The sequence below is a fragment of the Silurus meridionalis genome, chromosome 24 (genome assembly GCF_014805685.1).
Source record: "Silurus meridionalis isolate SWU-2019-XX chromosome 24, ASM1480568v1, whole genome shotgun sequence".
In the NCBI taxonomy this organism is placed as follows: Eukaryota; Metazoa; Chordata; class Actinopteri; order Siluriformes; family Siluridae; genus Silurus; species Silurus meridionalis.
Window position 1 is genome coordinate 6,154,883 of NC_060907.1, and position 15,331 is coordinate 6,170,213.

Below are 15,331 nucleotides of genomic sequence, written 5' to 3' on the forward strand. Positions count from 1 at the left end.
AGAGAGTGTGTGAGGTGTGAGAGGTGGAACTGAGGGGCCTTCTGGATATTCGGGTTCACCTGAAGTGGCTTTTTTAATTTTTTTGTTTTTTTCGGGAATATACTAACGTTAATCCCCAGCGAGCTGCTGCTGTGTGACTTCCGACTAGCTGTTTATAGAAAGACAGACAAGCAGACAGACAGACAGGTAGACATATAGACAGACAGACAGACAGGTAGACAGACAAGCAGACGGATAGACAGACAAGAGTGAGACATAGTGAGAGAGAGATAAGCAGATAGGCAGACAAGCAGACAGACAGAGAGAGAGAGAGAGAGAGAGATAAGCAGACAGACAGACAAGCAGACAGAGAGGTAGACAGATAGTCAGACAATCAGACAGAGAGGGAGACAGACGGATAGACAGACAAGCAGACAGAGAGAGAGAGAGAGAGAGAGAGATAAGCAGACAGAGAGGTAGACAGATAGTCAGACAATCAGACAGAGAGGTAGACAGACAGATAGACAGACAAGCAGACAGAGAGAGAGATAAGCAGACAGATTTGCAGACAGACAGATAGAGAGACAAGCAGACAGAGAGGTAGACAAACAGACGGATAGACAGACAAGCAGAGAGAGAGATAAGCAGACAGATTTGCAGACAGACAGATAGAGACAAGCAGACAGAGAGGTAGACAAACAGACGGATAGACAGACAAGCAGAGAGAGAGAGATAAGCAGACAGATTTGCAGACAGACAGACAGATAGAGAGAGAAGCAGACAGAGACAGACAAGCAGACAGAGAGGTAGACAGATAGAAAGACAAACAGACAGACAAGCAGACAGAAAGAGAGAGAGCTAAGCAGACAGATTTGCAGACAGATAGACAGGTCTTATTCAGAGATTGTTTGTGTTTGGGGTTTTGGTCTGCTGCTCGGCTCGATGGGGAACTGTCTCTCCTCTCAGAGTGCTGATGATCTGTCCCTGCTTAATGAGGCTGAGGGAGCGAGTCTTCCTGGAGAACCTCCACCTCCCTATCAGGTACACACACACACACACAACACACACACACACACACAATACTTGTCTGTTTCCCAGACTCTCAAACATACAACCCTTTTTTAAACCCTGGTGAGCCTCATGTTTACAGTGGGGAAAATAATTATTTTACCCCCTTACAAAGAAATGAACAGTCTAGAATTTTATGGTCGGGTTATTTTAACAGAGAGGGAAAGAATATCCAAATAAATCCCAATAGTTTTTTTATATTATATATAAATTAATTTGTATTTGATCGAGTGAAATAAGTATTTAATCCTGAACCAACCAGCAAGAATTCTGACTCCCTCACACCCAAATTAGTCGTGTTCCTTTAAAAAAAGAACTTCTAATATCAACTGATTGTGTGTATAAAAGACACCAGTCACAGAATCAACCTCTTCTATTCAAACCTCTCCACCACCATGGGAAAGACCAAAGAGCTGCCAAAAGGATTTCAGGGACAAGATTGTAGAACTGGTGAGAAACAGACCACGGTTGGCACAATAAATCGAGAATGGAAGAAATATAAGAGAAGTCAATCGCCCTCGCTCTGGAGCTCCATGCAAAATCTCACCTCATGGGGTAAGGATGATTCTGAGAAAGGTGAGGGACCAGAATTACACCGGAGGAGCTTGTTAATGATCTCAAGGGAGCTCAAAGTTTGCTGATGAACACCTGAATGATTCAGAGACGGCTTGGGTGAATGTGATGTGGTCAAATGAGACCAAAATTGAGCTTTTTGGCATCTACTCGACTCTCCGTGTTTGGAGGCAGAGAAATGCTGAATATGACATGGAGGAGGAAACATTCTGCTTTGGGGCTGTTAAGGGTACAGGAACTTCACCACATGAACAGGGTCATGCACTGTAGAATCATGGATGAGAACCTGAACACTGTAGATGGGTGGTGGATGGAACCTCCAGCATGACAATGACCCAAAATATAACATGGAAAAAGTTTTTTTTTTATTTTTATTTTTTTGTATATATAATGAGTTGGTATTAAAAATTTCTTAAAGGAAAAGGACTAAAACGGGTCTGTGGGGGTCAGAATTCTTGCTGGTTGGTACCTTTCTTTAAAGTTTTTTTATTTTGGATTTTTTTCATATTCTTTCTCTTTCTGTTGAAATAAACTCACCCTTAAAATTCTAGTCTGCACAAAAGTATACATATATTACTGTATACTATATTTCCAAAAATATTGGGACACCTTTCCTCTTATATGTGGTTCCTTTCCAAACTGTTACCACAAATCTGTAGGCACTCAATTGTACAGGACGTCTTTAGATGGCGCTATAATAAAATTTTGCATTCACTTGAACTTGGAAACCCGAAACCTTTTCCAGCACGCTGATGCCCCTGTGCACACAGTGAGCTCCTTGAAGATTTGCTTTACAAGATTTGGAGAGAAGATCTTGAGTGGCCTGCTATAGAGCGCTGATCTCATCCCTACTGAACACCTTTGGGATGAATGTAAACGCTGACTGCACCCCAGGTCTTCTCACCTACATTAGTTCCTGCCTTCGTACCTGCCAGTGGAACATCTTACCAGAAGAGTGGAGGGAATTGTAAAAGCACATTGGGAATAAATGTGGAATGCGATTCTCAAATATCACATACCGTACTCGTGACCGGGTGACCCAATACTTTTGGAAATATATTGCACGCACACACACACACACACACACACACACACACACACACACACACACACACACAAACAAACATACCGATTTATCTCCTTATTAAGAGCCTCTATCTCACTATAAAGTTCTCACACACACACTTTAGTGATTCTTCACACACTAAACTCACTCGTCTCCTCCAGAGAGAGCCTCTGACTTTTCAGGTAGTACACACTCACCTATCATACACTGCTTACACACACACACACACACACACACACACACACTGCTCAGCCACTGCTTCCATACATGCTTCCTTCTCACACACACTCCCCACACACTCCTTTCACTCCATCTAGAAGCAGAATCTCTCGTTAGACTCGTCAGTAGGGGGTGTGGCCTAAATTCTGAAGACAGGGTTTTTCAATTTGCTCAGATTACAATAGAGTTGATCATAATTATATATATATATATATATATATATATATATATATATATATATATATATATATATATATATAAATAATAATTTTTTTTCTTCACCTAAGGCTGGCTCAGATCTAATATGTGAGATATTAAGCTGCATATGCTTTGTGAATAACACTCTGTATAATTAGAACGTAAGCTTCCTCTCGGCTCGGCTTGGCATTTGCAGAGGGTTAGACTCTGTGTGAGACCTTTAATCCTGGCAGGCTAAGGTTTCTGTAGCTTCCATTACCAGGCAACAAGGTCAGATGTGGAATTTGGGGAAGGAAACACATCGTTCGAATACCAGTCTAATTTCTGGTCATGTAACCAGAGAACGGGTTTCCGAGCTGTTCTGACGTCGTAACTCATGTTATCAGAGGTGTTTTCAAATATTTTTCCTTAAATAGGATTCGATTGAGACTTTTAGGTCTAATATAATCTCTGTGTGTGTGTGTGGTGCACAGGAGCGTGTGCAGGAGCCCGTGTACCACCCCACGCCCAGTCAGACCCGACTGGCCACGCAGCTGACGGAGGAAGAGCAGGTACGGATCGCTCAGCGCATCGGCCTCATCCAGCACCTCCCTCGTGGCATCTTCAACCCGTCCGACAAGAAGATCAAAGAGTCTGTACCAACACAACCTGCACAATCAGCACTATATAAAAAAATACATCAAACCACCACCTTCAACACGTTCCACATTCTCACTTACCACCACAACTTTCAGCCCAACCACAACAAGCACAATCTCCACAACCCCCGTGAAAGTAATTAGAATAGATGATTAATGATATCTCTGTGAAGCACAAGCATGCTCTATATATATATATATATATATATATATATATATATATATATATATATATATATATATATATATAATGTGTGTGTGTGTATTTTCTTCTCCCAGGTGTGTGATCTGTATGCTGGACTTCGAGTACGGAGACCCGATCCGGTTCCTGCCGTGCATGCACATCTACCACATGGACTGTATCGACGCTTGGCTCATGCGCTCCTTCACCTGCCCCTCCTGCATGGAGCCGGTGGACGCCGCGTTGCTGTCCTCCTACGAGACCAACTGAGCCTCTGAGCCACGCCAGCACGGGGGAACATGCCAGTCGAGTCAGCCGGAGGGTCACGATGGGGGGAGGGAGGTGTGTGTGTGTGTGTGTGAAAAGAAATGATTTAAATGTTGGTTAGAGGATATATATATATATATATATAGAAGCTGATCAGACTGGTTTAAGGACGTATATTGGTACACTGGTCAGATCATTACATTCAAACGTGGTCGATGAAAAGCGATCACGTGCTCAGCCGATTTTTCTTTCCCACCGTGCAGTCCACCCGAGGAAGAATTAGCCTCTGGAGTTCCTCGTGAAGACTGTGCTCGAGCGGCCGTGAATATCCTGCTGAAGCACAGCTCTCTATAATTAGAGACAAACGGCAGAAGCGAATGTGCCATGTGACATGTCAGTCTAATATATATTGCACTTAGATCTGCTTTCTTTTTGTTTTTTTTTGTTTTTTTTTTTTATCCATTTTCCAGGAGCAGCACGGATTCAGGTTTTCCTCAATCCGCTCTAAAGCACCTTGTTACACTCTACAGATTAAAAACTACTCAAAATGCGTTATCGTTACGGATTTGTTTAAAAAAAAAAAAGTTTGTACTTTGTATAATATACTTCCTGCGTTTATTCTCATCCTATAACGTCTTCGATCTGGTGAGAAAACTGTGATATAAAATATCATCGTGCAGTCCTGTTCATTCTATGCCATTCCAATTTTCCCACCCTGAAATGAGCTCCACCCACATCTGGAACAGCTCAGCTATTAAAAAAAAATTGTTCAAAACTCGTGAGGTGGAATTGGTTAAGGAAATTAATAAGCGTGTTACTTATTTTTTGTTTGTTTGTTTATTGTTATCGCGCAGTTCACCTTACGTGCAGCAGGGGGCGCATGTAAACTTGCACCTTTAACCGAACCGTCATGAAAAACGTTACATAAATCATGATGTATATAGCACCTTATTGTGTCAGGCGTTGCCAGATTGGGCAAGATCCCCCTTCCAATCAAGTTTACGCCTATTTTTTAAATTTTTTTAAAGCAAAAAATGTCTTGTTCTTGTTTTTTTTTGTCTCCAGCTTTCCGGTTCGTCCTCGCTGGGGATGTTTGTAGAAAAAATACGCCGTCATGTACTTTTGCAGATAAACCTATAAGGCGGCGTAATGTATTACCTAACGATGTACGTTTAGTTACGTCATGGAACTGCTGCTGTTTTCTTCGCTCTCACGTTGCTATGTGTCGTTTATTGCGACTCGGAATTTCACATCAGCGAAAAAAAAAAAAAAGTCGCATCTCTACTCTGTAACTTTTTTCTACTATTTTCTGCCTTACACATTACGTACTGTACATGTAGCTCTTAATCCACCTGGCTGTGAACTTTCACCTCATGTTTTTTCACTGTGTGTGTGTGTGTGTGTGTGCTTGAATGTTACACTAAGAGAGATGTTTGGATGATACAGTCATCTCTGTGCACCTTTTGAATTTCGAGAGAGCTGAAGCTTTTTAAGACACGTGCGCTCAAAGTTTTGTAGTTTTCCTTCTACGCTCACGTGTTCAGGCTGAAAGGAATCCGGTTTGTTGGATCTAATCTGTGATTTATATAAGCACTAACATCTACAGGACTTCAACTACATACCACGGATTCACATATTTGATTTACTGCTTTCCTTCTCTGTAATAACAAGGTCTCTATTTTATATCTTCAATATTTTAATCATTATATGTTATTGATCGCAAGTAAGCAAACATCCTTCTATAGCACCATTGTGATCCTTCATCTCAGACTGAAGAAGCATTGTGTTCAAGATCTGAATCGATTGATCATCTCGTTTAACATTTCCTTTAGATATTTTGATTCTGAACATCTCATTCCATATTAAGTCCCCAGTTGCCCTTATAATGACCTCCACTCTTCTGGAAACATAGCAGGAGATCTTTCACTCTAACCCCATGTAAAGTATCTTCATGGAGCTGGCTTTGTGCAGGAGCAGCATTGCCATGCTGGAACAGATTTGGCTCTCAAGCGAAGGAAAATTGTATGCCACAGCATTCAGACACATAATAAACAATTGTGTGAAGAACCACATACAGCTGGAGAAGTCAGGGGTCCCAATCATTTTTTCCCATATAGTCTAGATTTGATAAAGTTGTCCCTGGAGGAAACAAAAATTTATTTTGGGGTAAAATCTAGGATTTCTCTGAGATATGCGATTGTTGTGATTTTCGATCAATTGAGTTGTTGTTTTGTTTTTTTTCCCCCCCTGAGACGTCAGAGTTTAAATTGGTGTTGGAACAACAAATCATTGTTCTCTTGGTTTGTTATGTCTGGAATTGTATTTTTAAAACTCGAATAATTGTTATCTGTGAAAAAATAATTGGTTCTTCTGAGATCTCAGATACTTTGTCTGTTATGTCAGGGAATATTTGGGTATTTTTACGATCTCGGATTGACGTCGTCGTTTCAGGAAAATAATGTTGGTCAAGATCTTTAAACGTTGTGATAGTGAACAAGGAAAACGCAATGTTTTCATTCAGGATTGAATTCGGGATCGTAGACTGTCCGAGCTTTAAGATCTCCGTCTCTGGTAAACGGTATTTAGTTCTCAGATCTCCAAGTGCCATCATGTCGTCTCAGGATGTTGATTTTTGTCTTTTTTTCTTTCCCCATTTGCTTCTTTTTCGAGATTGTTATCCCGGAGTCGAATTTGGTCATTCAGTAACTTTAAGGTTGTCGTCCTCTCCATCCGTGTGGTTGTTTAAAGATCTCAGATTGCTGTTTGAGATGATTTAGATCTGAAACATATCAGAAAAATTTGGGTTTTAGTTTCAGATTCTCAATCCTGGGAAAACCAGAGACCATGTAGATCTTGTAATTAAATAAAGTCATGACCTTGTTAGTGCTGGAGAAGTGAGTAAGTAAAACGTGAATCTATTAGGGCTTGTAATAGTAAAGTGTTGATCGAACGATTAAGAAATTGTCTGGTTGTAAAGCCGATTATGTTTCGAAATGTAGCTCTAATATCGACTTTTCTTTTTCTTTTCTTTTTTTCAATAGAAAATAGTGACCTAATGAACTTGTGTGAAGTACAATCATCTTAGTTTTTTTTTCTTGAACTGGATACATGACATGGTTTGATGCCAAGTTTGCTTCAGTAATATGTAGTACTGAATCTGGGCTGCTAGGGTGTGTGTGTGTGTGTGTGTGTGTTTGTAAACATGAGGATGATGAATGATGATGATGAATATAAAAGTAAATAAATTGCAATTCTTCCACAAATCCAAGTTTTAGTTATAGTTGGTGTGTGTTTTATTTTTTTGTGTTTTTTGTTTTTATTAAATAATAAAATATACGTTTATATTATATATTCGTTAAGAAATTATACAAATATACGTATAACGTATAAAAATATACTATAAGATTATATAATAATAATCTAAATGATCAAAGTTTCTGGAATATTCTCGCCCACTGCGGTTTTAAACCACTTGGTCCGCTCCTAAAGGCTTGAGTCATGAGTTCCATCCCAAATTGTTCTCGCAGCGCGCGCAAGTGCACTAGGTAGGATGCGAAAGCTGGTACGTTAAACACTGTGTAGTGTACATGAGTAGGGACTCGAAATCTATTTTAAATGCAGCCATCGAATTTGCGTCCTTCGGCAACTGCGCTGTATTAGTCGCCATGTTGGATCTAATATTTCCTTACCGGACACCTTTCCGGTTTGAACTGAGGTTGAGCCGGAATGGCGTCGTTTGCCCTGAAGACTGTTAGATACGCGGTTGCTTTGGTTGGTTCCAGACAGTTTTCAAGATGGCAGCTTCGTTGGAAGACGAATTTGAAGATGCACCTGATGTAGAGCCTTTAGAGCCGACGTTAAAAAATATAATAGAGCAAAAATCTCTGAAATGGATTTTTGTAGGTGGAAAAGGCGGCGTTGGGAAAACGACATGCAGGTAAAATTTAGCCTGAAGCTAATGTTTGCGATAAAGCTAACCGGCTAACGAAGTTAGCTACCAAACCGCTTTAATGTCTAGCTGTCAGTATTGAAGCTAGCGAGCTAGCATATATGTTCAAGCATTTATTATGAATTAAGTATTGTTTTTATAATTCATAAATAAATGTCACTAGCTTTACTAAATGTTATTAAAGCTACACTATATGGACAAAAGGAACATATCAGGACACTTGACTTTCCAGCCATACTGTATGTGGTTCTTCAATCTCTTCCTCCAAACTTGGAGGTAAACAATTATTTCATGTTGTTTCACGTTGTGACATGACATTTTCCCTTTACTTGAACGATGAGATCCAAACCTGTTCCAGTATGACACAAAGCCAGCTCCATGAAGATGTGCTTTACATGGGTTGGAGTGGAAGATCTCCAGCTATAGATCTCCAACACTATTGAACATCTTTGGGATGAATGTGAACACTGACTGCATGCCAGGATCCACCTCACCTCACCTACACCAGTACCTGACTTTACTTAAAACCCTTGTTAACGAGCACAAATCTCCACAAAGTCTCATGGAAGAGCATAATAATGGGGAATAAATGTGGAGTGTGCGCAATTCTATGGTCAGGTGTCCACAAACTTTTGTCCATATGTGTATGCATGAGTATACATATATACGTTTTAAGGAATTTGTGTCTTTCGTTGGCTTTGTGAGCGGAGTTCTGTTACATGTTTATTTATAGTATTGACAGTAATAGCTTTCTCTCCCCGTCCTGTTCTGCAGCTGCAGCCTGGCGGTCCAACTGTCCACAGTGAGGGAGAGCGTCCTCATCATCTCCACCGACCCGGCACACAACATCTCCGATGCCTTCGACCAGAAGTTCTCCAAGGTCCCCACCAAAGTGAAGGGCTACGATAACCTCTTCGCTATGGTCAGCGCTCTCTCTCTCTTTCTCTCTCTCTCTCTCTCTCTCTCTCTCTTTCTGTACAAATCTTTTTGTTCGGTATCTGACCAGGCTTTGTCTTTTTAGAAGGCATAATTCTTGCTTCAAAATTTTCTCACTGATAGTTATTACTGTGTTTAGGTCGCAGGCGCAGTTTGTCACCGATTTGTGAATTTCTGTCCATCTTTAGTCAAGTCAAGTTTATTTCTATAGCGCTTTTCACAACAGACATTGTCTCAAAGCAGCTTTACAGAAATCAACAGTTTAGGTAAATGATGTGTATTTATCCCTGATGAGTAGCTGTGACGACTGTGGGAGGAAAAACTCCCTTAGATGTTATGAGGAAGAAACCTTGAGAGGAACCAGACTCAAAAGGGCAACCATCCTCATTTAGGTGACATCAAGAGTGTGATTATAGTCTTTAAAACAATACAGAACACTGGAGAGAGAGAACTAACATGAGTACTGGAGTATAAGAATATGAGTGATGATCTTTCTACAGTTTTATACAGTCATTGTGGTTATAAAACCAGGAGCTACTGAGCATAAAATATCTCAACATTTGTGATCATCACAAATGTAACACCAGCTTCTCCACGCCAGAGCCTTTAAACACTCAAAGAGGTCCAATATCCAAACTCTACATGAAGTGGGATCTAATTGGCACTGAAACGTCTCTAGATGTTCAGGATGTTTTTGTGTTTGGCATCTACTTCTTTAAAAGTCCACAATCTTCAGAAGGTGGGAGGTGACTGGAGCTGGCCAAACCTCAGGGTGTCTCGGGATGGGCAGAGAAAGAGAAGCAGTGGAGAGAAATTAGTGTAGCTGCTGTTCATGATATTAACAGCACAAGTTGATAATGTGCATGTGATCAGATGTTCTGGAGCACAAGGTTATGATATGTGATGTGTGTTATGTGTAGGCTTTGCTAAAAAGATATGTTTTTAATCTGCACTTAAACTGGGTGAGTGTGTCTGAGCCCCGAACACCGTCAGGAAGACTATTCCAGAGTTTAGGAGCTAAATGTGAAAATGATCTACCGCCTTTAGTGGACTTTGCTATTCTAGGAACTACTAGAAGTCCAGAGTTTTGAGATCTCAGGGAGCATGACGGATTGTAGCGTGTTAGAAGACTGGAGAGATACATGAGAGATAAACAATTTAGTGTTTTGTAAGTAAGTATCAGACTTTACTTCTGAGAGACTCTTTAAGATCCTCTTTTACTACCCGTTAAGATACTTTTATATACCGAGCTGTTGCTAATTAACCTAATGAGTTGCAACATGTGAAAATCACTCCACTGTTTGTTTTTAACACCTACTTTCCTGCAATTTTTTTTTTTTTTTTTAAAGATGTGTTGCGGCCATCAAAGTCACAAGTAGTTTTTCCTCATTTGATATGTTTTCTGTGTTCTGTTGTGAGTAACATATGGGTTTATTGGATTTGCATTCTGGATTTATTTATATTATACTCAGCATCCCAACTTTTTTTTTTTTTTACACAGTTCAGGCATAACATTATGAGCAGTGAAGTGAATAACTCTGATTATCTCTGATTTTATATATATAATATTTTTTCTCAAAGTATAACTGTAAACACTGTACATCTTAAATATGTGTATTTCTATCTCTCTCTCTCTCTCTCTCTCTCTCTCTCTCTCTCTCTCTCTCTCTCTATGCAGGAGATTGACCCGAGTTTGGGTGTGGCTGAGCTTCCGGATGAGTTTTTTGAAGAGGACAACATGCTGAGTATGGGCAAGAAGATGATGCAGGAGGCCATGAGCGCCTTCCCTGGCATCGACGAAGCCATGAGCTATGCCGAGGTTATGAGGTCCGACACGCATCCTGCGTCCATCTAATACATACATCGACAGCATTGTTTTTCTAACATTCTTTACATCAGCTCTGTCAGCAAAAACTCTGTCTGGCTTCAGTTTCAAACAGTTGAACATTGAGTAAGCAGGTCTGAATAGAAACATGGATGGAATGAAGGTCACGGGACAGAAAAATAAAAAAAAATTGTTAATCGGGAGATGTTATTCATAAAATGAGCCTAATCACTGAATTCGATTATTTCTCTTTCTAATGATCGGGATATTGTTGACCACTTATTTATCTAAACCGATTATATTATCTACCCAACCAAATGTGTTTTATTATGTATACTTAAACGAAATTCAAAATACAAAAGTCAACTTATCTTTAGGAAATAATATATATGGGAGTTTGCCTAAGTGCCAACAGGTGGCGCCATGGTCAGCTGTCTGAGATTACTCCGTCTAACTCGCTTTACTTTTACTTTATTGCTGTCGTTCTCTCACTTTGCTGCAGGTTAGTTAAAGGGATGAACTTCTCCGTGGTGGTGTTCGACACGGCTCCTACAGGCCACACGCTACGCCTGCTCAACTTCCCCACCATCGTAGAGCGCGGCCTGGGCCGCCTCATGCAGATCAAGAACCAGATCAGCCCCTTCATTTCTCAGGTCTGCAGCAGTGCATGCTGGGAAGTTCAAATGTGATGAAAGAAATGCGGTTTGAACCTCCAATTCCTATTTACTTCCTTTTTGCTCATTTAATAACCTCCACTCTTCTGGGATCAGATCCACTAGATTTAGATTCATTCTTTACTCTACTCCAATGACATCCTATGAAATGAAATCATAGCGCATAAAGGAAATGTCCAGGGAATTTCTCATTAGATCACCATCATGAGTGCAGATCCGTTTACTCTCAATACCCTGAACATTTCTCTCACCTTTAATGATAAACCTCATTATTCTGTAGTAGGGGGTACAAACTTTTTAACCGCATGCTTTTTGGGAATTATAGTATAATCAGAGTTGTTTTGATTCGATTTTGTTCCTCTGTTTGTAGATGTGTAACATGCTGGGGCTGGGAGATATGAACGCCGATCAGCTGGCCTCCAAACTGGAGGAGACGCTTCCTGTGATCCGCTCCGTCAGCGAGCAGTTTAAAGACCCGGTGAGTCCCAGAACATACCGAAGAACCTTTTATACTGAGAACCTGCTCTCTGTGCTTGGCTAGATGGACTCAGTAACACACACACACACACGGTTTCATTCACTGAGGTGTAAAAAGTTTCCTTTTTACATGAAACTTCAAGTGCAGCAACATTGATGCACTGAAGAACAATCAAAAATTAATTTACAGAACGAAATTAGGACAAAATATAAATATTTAAATCCTGTGTCACTAACGGATCATGGAAAGTGAAATCTGTCACGGTGGTGACATTAAAGCTATTTATTAAAAGCGTCTTTCTTTTTTATTTACAGCATCATCATAGCAGGCTGTATATTAACTTATTGGGAGAAAACCAGTAGTTCTATGTAAGATCAGACATTGAGCACCCCCATATAACTAAAATGGTACGATCCTCGTTTCATAGCACCTCCGCGAAGATTCGACTGTGAGACTGGAAGTCGAATCCGAGCTCTAACCCGTCTGGTTCTTCCTTTCTGTACGGAAACAGGAGCAGACGACGTTCATCTGCGTGTGCATCGCCGAGTTCCTGTCCCTGTACGAGACGGAGCGGCTGATCCAGGAGCTGGCCAAGTGTCGCATCGACACGCACAACATCATCGTCAACCAGCTGGTGTTCCCCGACACCGAGAGACCCTGCAAGATGTGCGAGGCCAGGCACAAGATCCAGTCCAAGTACCTGGACCAGGTGAGTGTGATACAGTATAGTTACTCAATCATAGGTGAGGGTATTGCAGATGAGCTACTGCACTTCCGTACTGTACACGTCATGTTTATCTACGCTGAAGCTTTGGAAGAAATAGTTTTGTGTTGGATTCATTCATTACTTACCAAAGCCCTCACAGAAGGAGCAGAGACGCAAAGACTTTTCTTATCGAGCTACACTGTTCCTTTATTGGAGCACCTCTGATAGACCACTGCAGACCAGGAACATCCCACAATTCGAAGTGAGGTTTTGGAGATGCTCTCACCCAAACGTCTAAACGTCACAATTTGTCAAACTCGCTCAAATCCTTACGCTCGCCCATTTTCCTGCTTCTAACATCAACTTTAAGGAGAAAATGTTCACTTGCTGCCTAATAAATACTCCACCCACTACCAGGTGCCATGATGAAGAGATCATCAGTGTTCTTCACTTCCCTTAATGTAACACACAATGTGTGTGCGTGTGTGTGTGTGTGTGTGTTTTCTTTCAGATGGAGGACCTGTATGAAGATTTCCACATAGTCAAACTGCCTCTACTGCCACATGAGGTACGAGGAGCGGACAAAGTCAACACATTTTCCAAACTGCTCCTGGAACCGTATAATCCCCCCAAGTGACTTACCTTCTACTAAACACACACACACGCACACACACACACACACACACACACACACACACACAGCCTTCCATTGCAGTCTCAACAACATCTTCATCCACATGCTCGTCATCATCTAATCTGGAAAGCTTCATAGTGATAAAGGCTCACAACATTATACACACACACACACCTCTGTCTGTATGAACGTTTCTCTCTGTCTTTCCATCTTTCTCTCTTTTTCTCGCTGCCTGATTTCTGATACAGAGGTTGTTTATTTTACTCCCAGCCATTCCTCATTATTATTATTATTATTATTATTATTATTATTATTACTCTCTGTTACATAACATCGAATGGTTATTTCATCGTGTGATGGTGACTTGTGTGTAAAAGGGCATAAAAACATCTTGAAAGACGATAAAAAGAATGTCGTCTGATCCGTGAGTGCGAATTGATTGCGCCCCGAGCGAGTTACTGTACATCTCATCGCACATCTGCTTTACCGTTAACATCTGTGCAAAGCTTGTGTGTTACTTTCTGGGTTTTGTTTTCAGTTTTCTCTCAGTAATTGTTTGTAATTTTTTTGTGTACAAACTGTATAATGGTGACGGATGAACAGTTCTCCAGAGAATCGCTGACTGTGTCTGTTCAGCCTCATTTGGGTTCAGCAGGATGTTTCTCTGATTCCCAATAAGGCACATAGTAAAGAGAAATGTTTTACCTTCTTTCTCTCTATCTCTCTCTTCTCTTCCTCCCCTCCTCTTCTTTCTCACTTTTTCTCTTTTTTCCTGCACTTCCTCCTTCTCTCCCCCTTTCTTTCTCTCACTCCCTATCTTCTTTCCTATTTTACCTCCGCTCCGTTGTTTTCTTTCTTCTCTCTCTCTCTCTCTCTCTCTCTCTCTCTCCCACTGCTCCCCTCTTTCTTCCTTTCTTTCTCTTTTCTCTATTTCTTTTTTCACTTTCAACAAATACAACCGTTTACTGTGTATTTGATTGAGTGTTAATAATTACACAAAAAAAATGAGTGTTCATAAGATTAGAACAGTATGAGTAACAGGAAATTACAGTTATTTGTTCATTCAGTGTTTTCTTTTTTTTTATTCCCCCTAAACATTTAATATTTACTTAATACTAATATCTAATATTCCTCTTTCAAGTCATTTAACTGAAGTACAACAAGAGAACATGAGCTCGTATTTTTCCTCACCTTCCCACAAAACACTTTGGAAATTATATCCATCATAATATTATAATCATCTTCGGTTCACTGACAGTTTTATAGCCAAGAGATTTGTTAATATCAATTAAAAAAAAAAGTGAATTAAATTTCCAAAAAAAAAAAAAACCCTGAAACATAACCGGTTAATGTTATTGTGTCATAAAACATAATAGCCACTCACATTACAGTATGCAAAAAATGGCTCTGGTTAAAGCACTGATCGATCAGGCAAAAGAACGGAAATGTATATAAAATATAGCACTTTTAGTAAACATGCTGTAAAAAAAAAAAAAATGGAACTGATTTCGCCTGTATAAAACCCACCATGTCTAAAGCACAAGCACTGCTACATCAGCAAAAGAGGTTTGGGAGATTATAATAAAAATGTTTACTGGCTTCCAAAATATTCGAAGTGACTGGAACAGCAGAGGCCATCTTTCATCCTGTGATCATAATCTGTACAAACAAGAAACCCTGCGGTGTCGACACAGTACACTGCATCAAGAGGGTAAGTGAGCGTGAAGTCATTTAAAAAAAAAAAAAGGAAATCTCAAAGCTCCAAATAGTACTTGTTATTCTTCGGGTGGACTTGATAAACAGAAATAATGAGCTTTTTTCTTCAATTGTTTACCTACATAATATCACTGCGTCACAATAGTATAGAGTGTTATAATAGGTTAAGACATTGGTGGGCAGTTTGGGGTAAAAGGTTTACGATTTAAAAATGGTTAGGCTTT

At 40.2% G+C, this 15,331-nt stretch overlaps 2 protein-coding genes across 3 annotated transcripts; both read left to right on the forward strand.

Annotated features, from left to right (window-relative positions):
* The first annotated feature begins 742 nt into the window (after positions 1–742).
* rnf11a (ring finger protein 11a) lies at positions 743–7,464 on the forward strand. 2 transcript variants are annotated; one of them, XM_046837435.1, is made up of 3 exons: positions 743–1,020; positions 3,577–3,734; positions 4,021–7,464. In XM_046837435.1, the coding sequence occupies exons 1-3, from the start codon at positions 922–924 to the stop codon at positions 4,190–4,192; spliced, it is 429 nt and encodes a 142-aa protein (XP_046693391.1). In that variant the 5' UTR covers positions 743–921; the 3' UTR covers positions 4,193–7,464. The 2 variants fall into 2 exon arrangements, with proteins under 2 accessions (XP_046693391.1, XP_046693392.1); XM_046837436.1 differs by having other exon boundaries at positions 3,577–3,877; positions 4,021–4,156.
* Positions 7,465–7,918: 454 nt separating this feature from the next.
* On the forward strand, positions 7,919–14,453 carry get3 (guided entry of tail-anchored proteins factor 3, ATPase). Its single transcript, XM_046837434.1, has 7 exons — positions 7,919–8,126; positions 8,913–9,060; positions 10,753–10,901; positions 11,402–11,552; positions 11,944–12,051; positions 12,563–12,760; positions 13,269–14,453. The coding sequence occupies exons 1-7, from the start codon at positions 7,984–7,986 to the stop codon at positions 13,392–13,394; spliced, it is 1,023 nt and encodes a 340-aa protein (XP_046693390.1). The 5' UTR covers positions 7,919–7,983; the 3' UTR covers positions 13,395–14,453.
* The last annotated feature ends 878 nt before the right edge of the window (positions 14,454–15,331 follow it).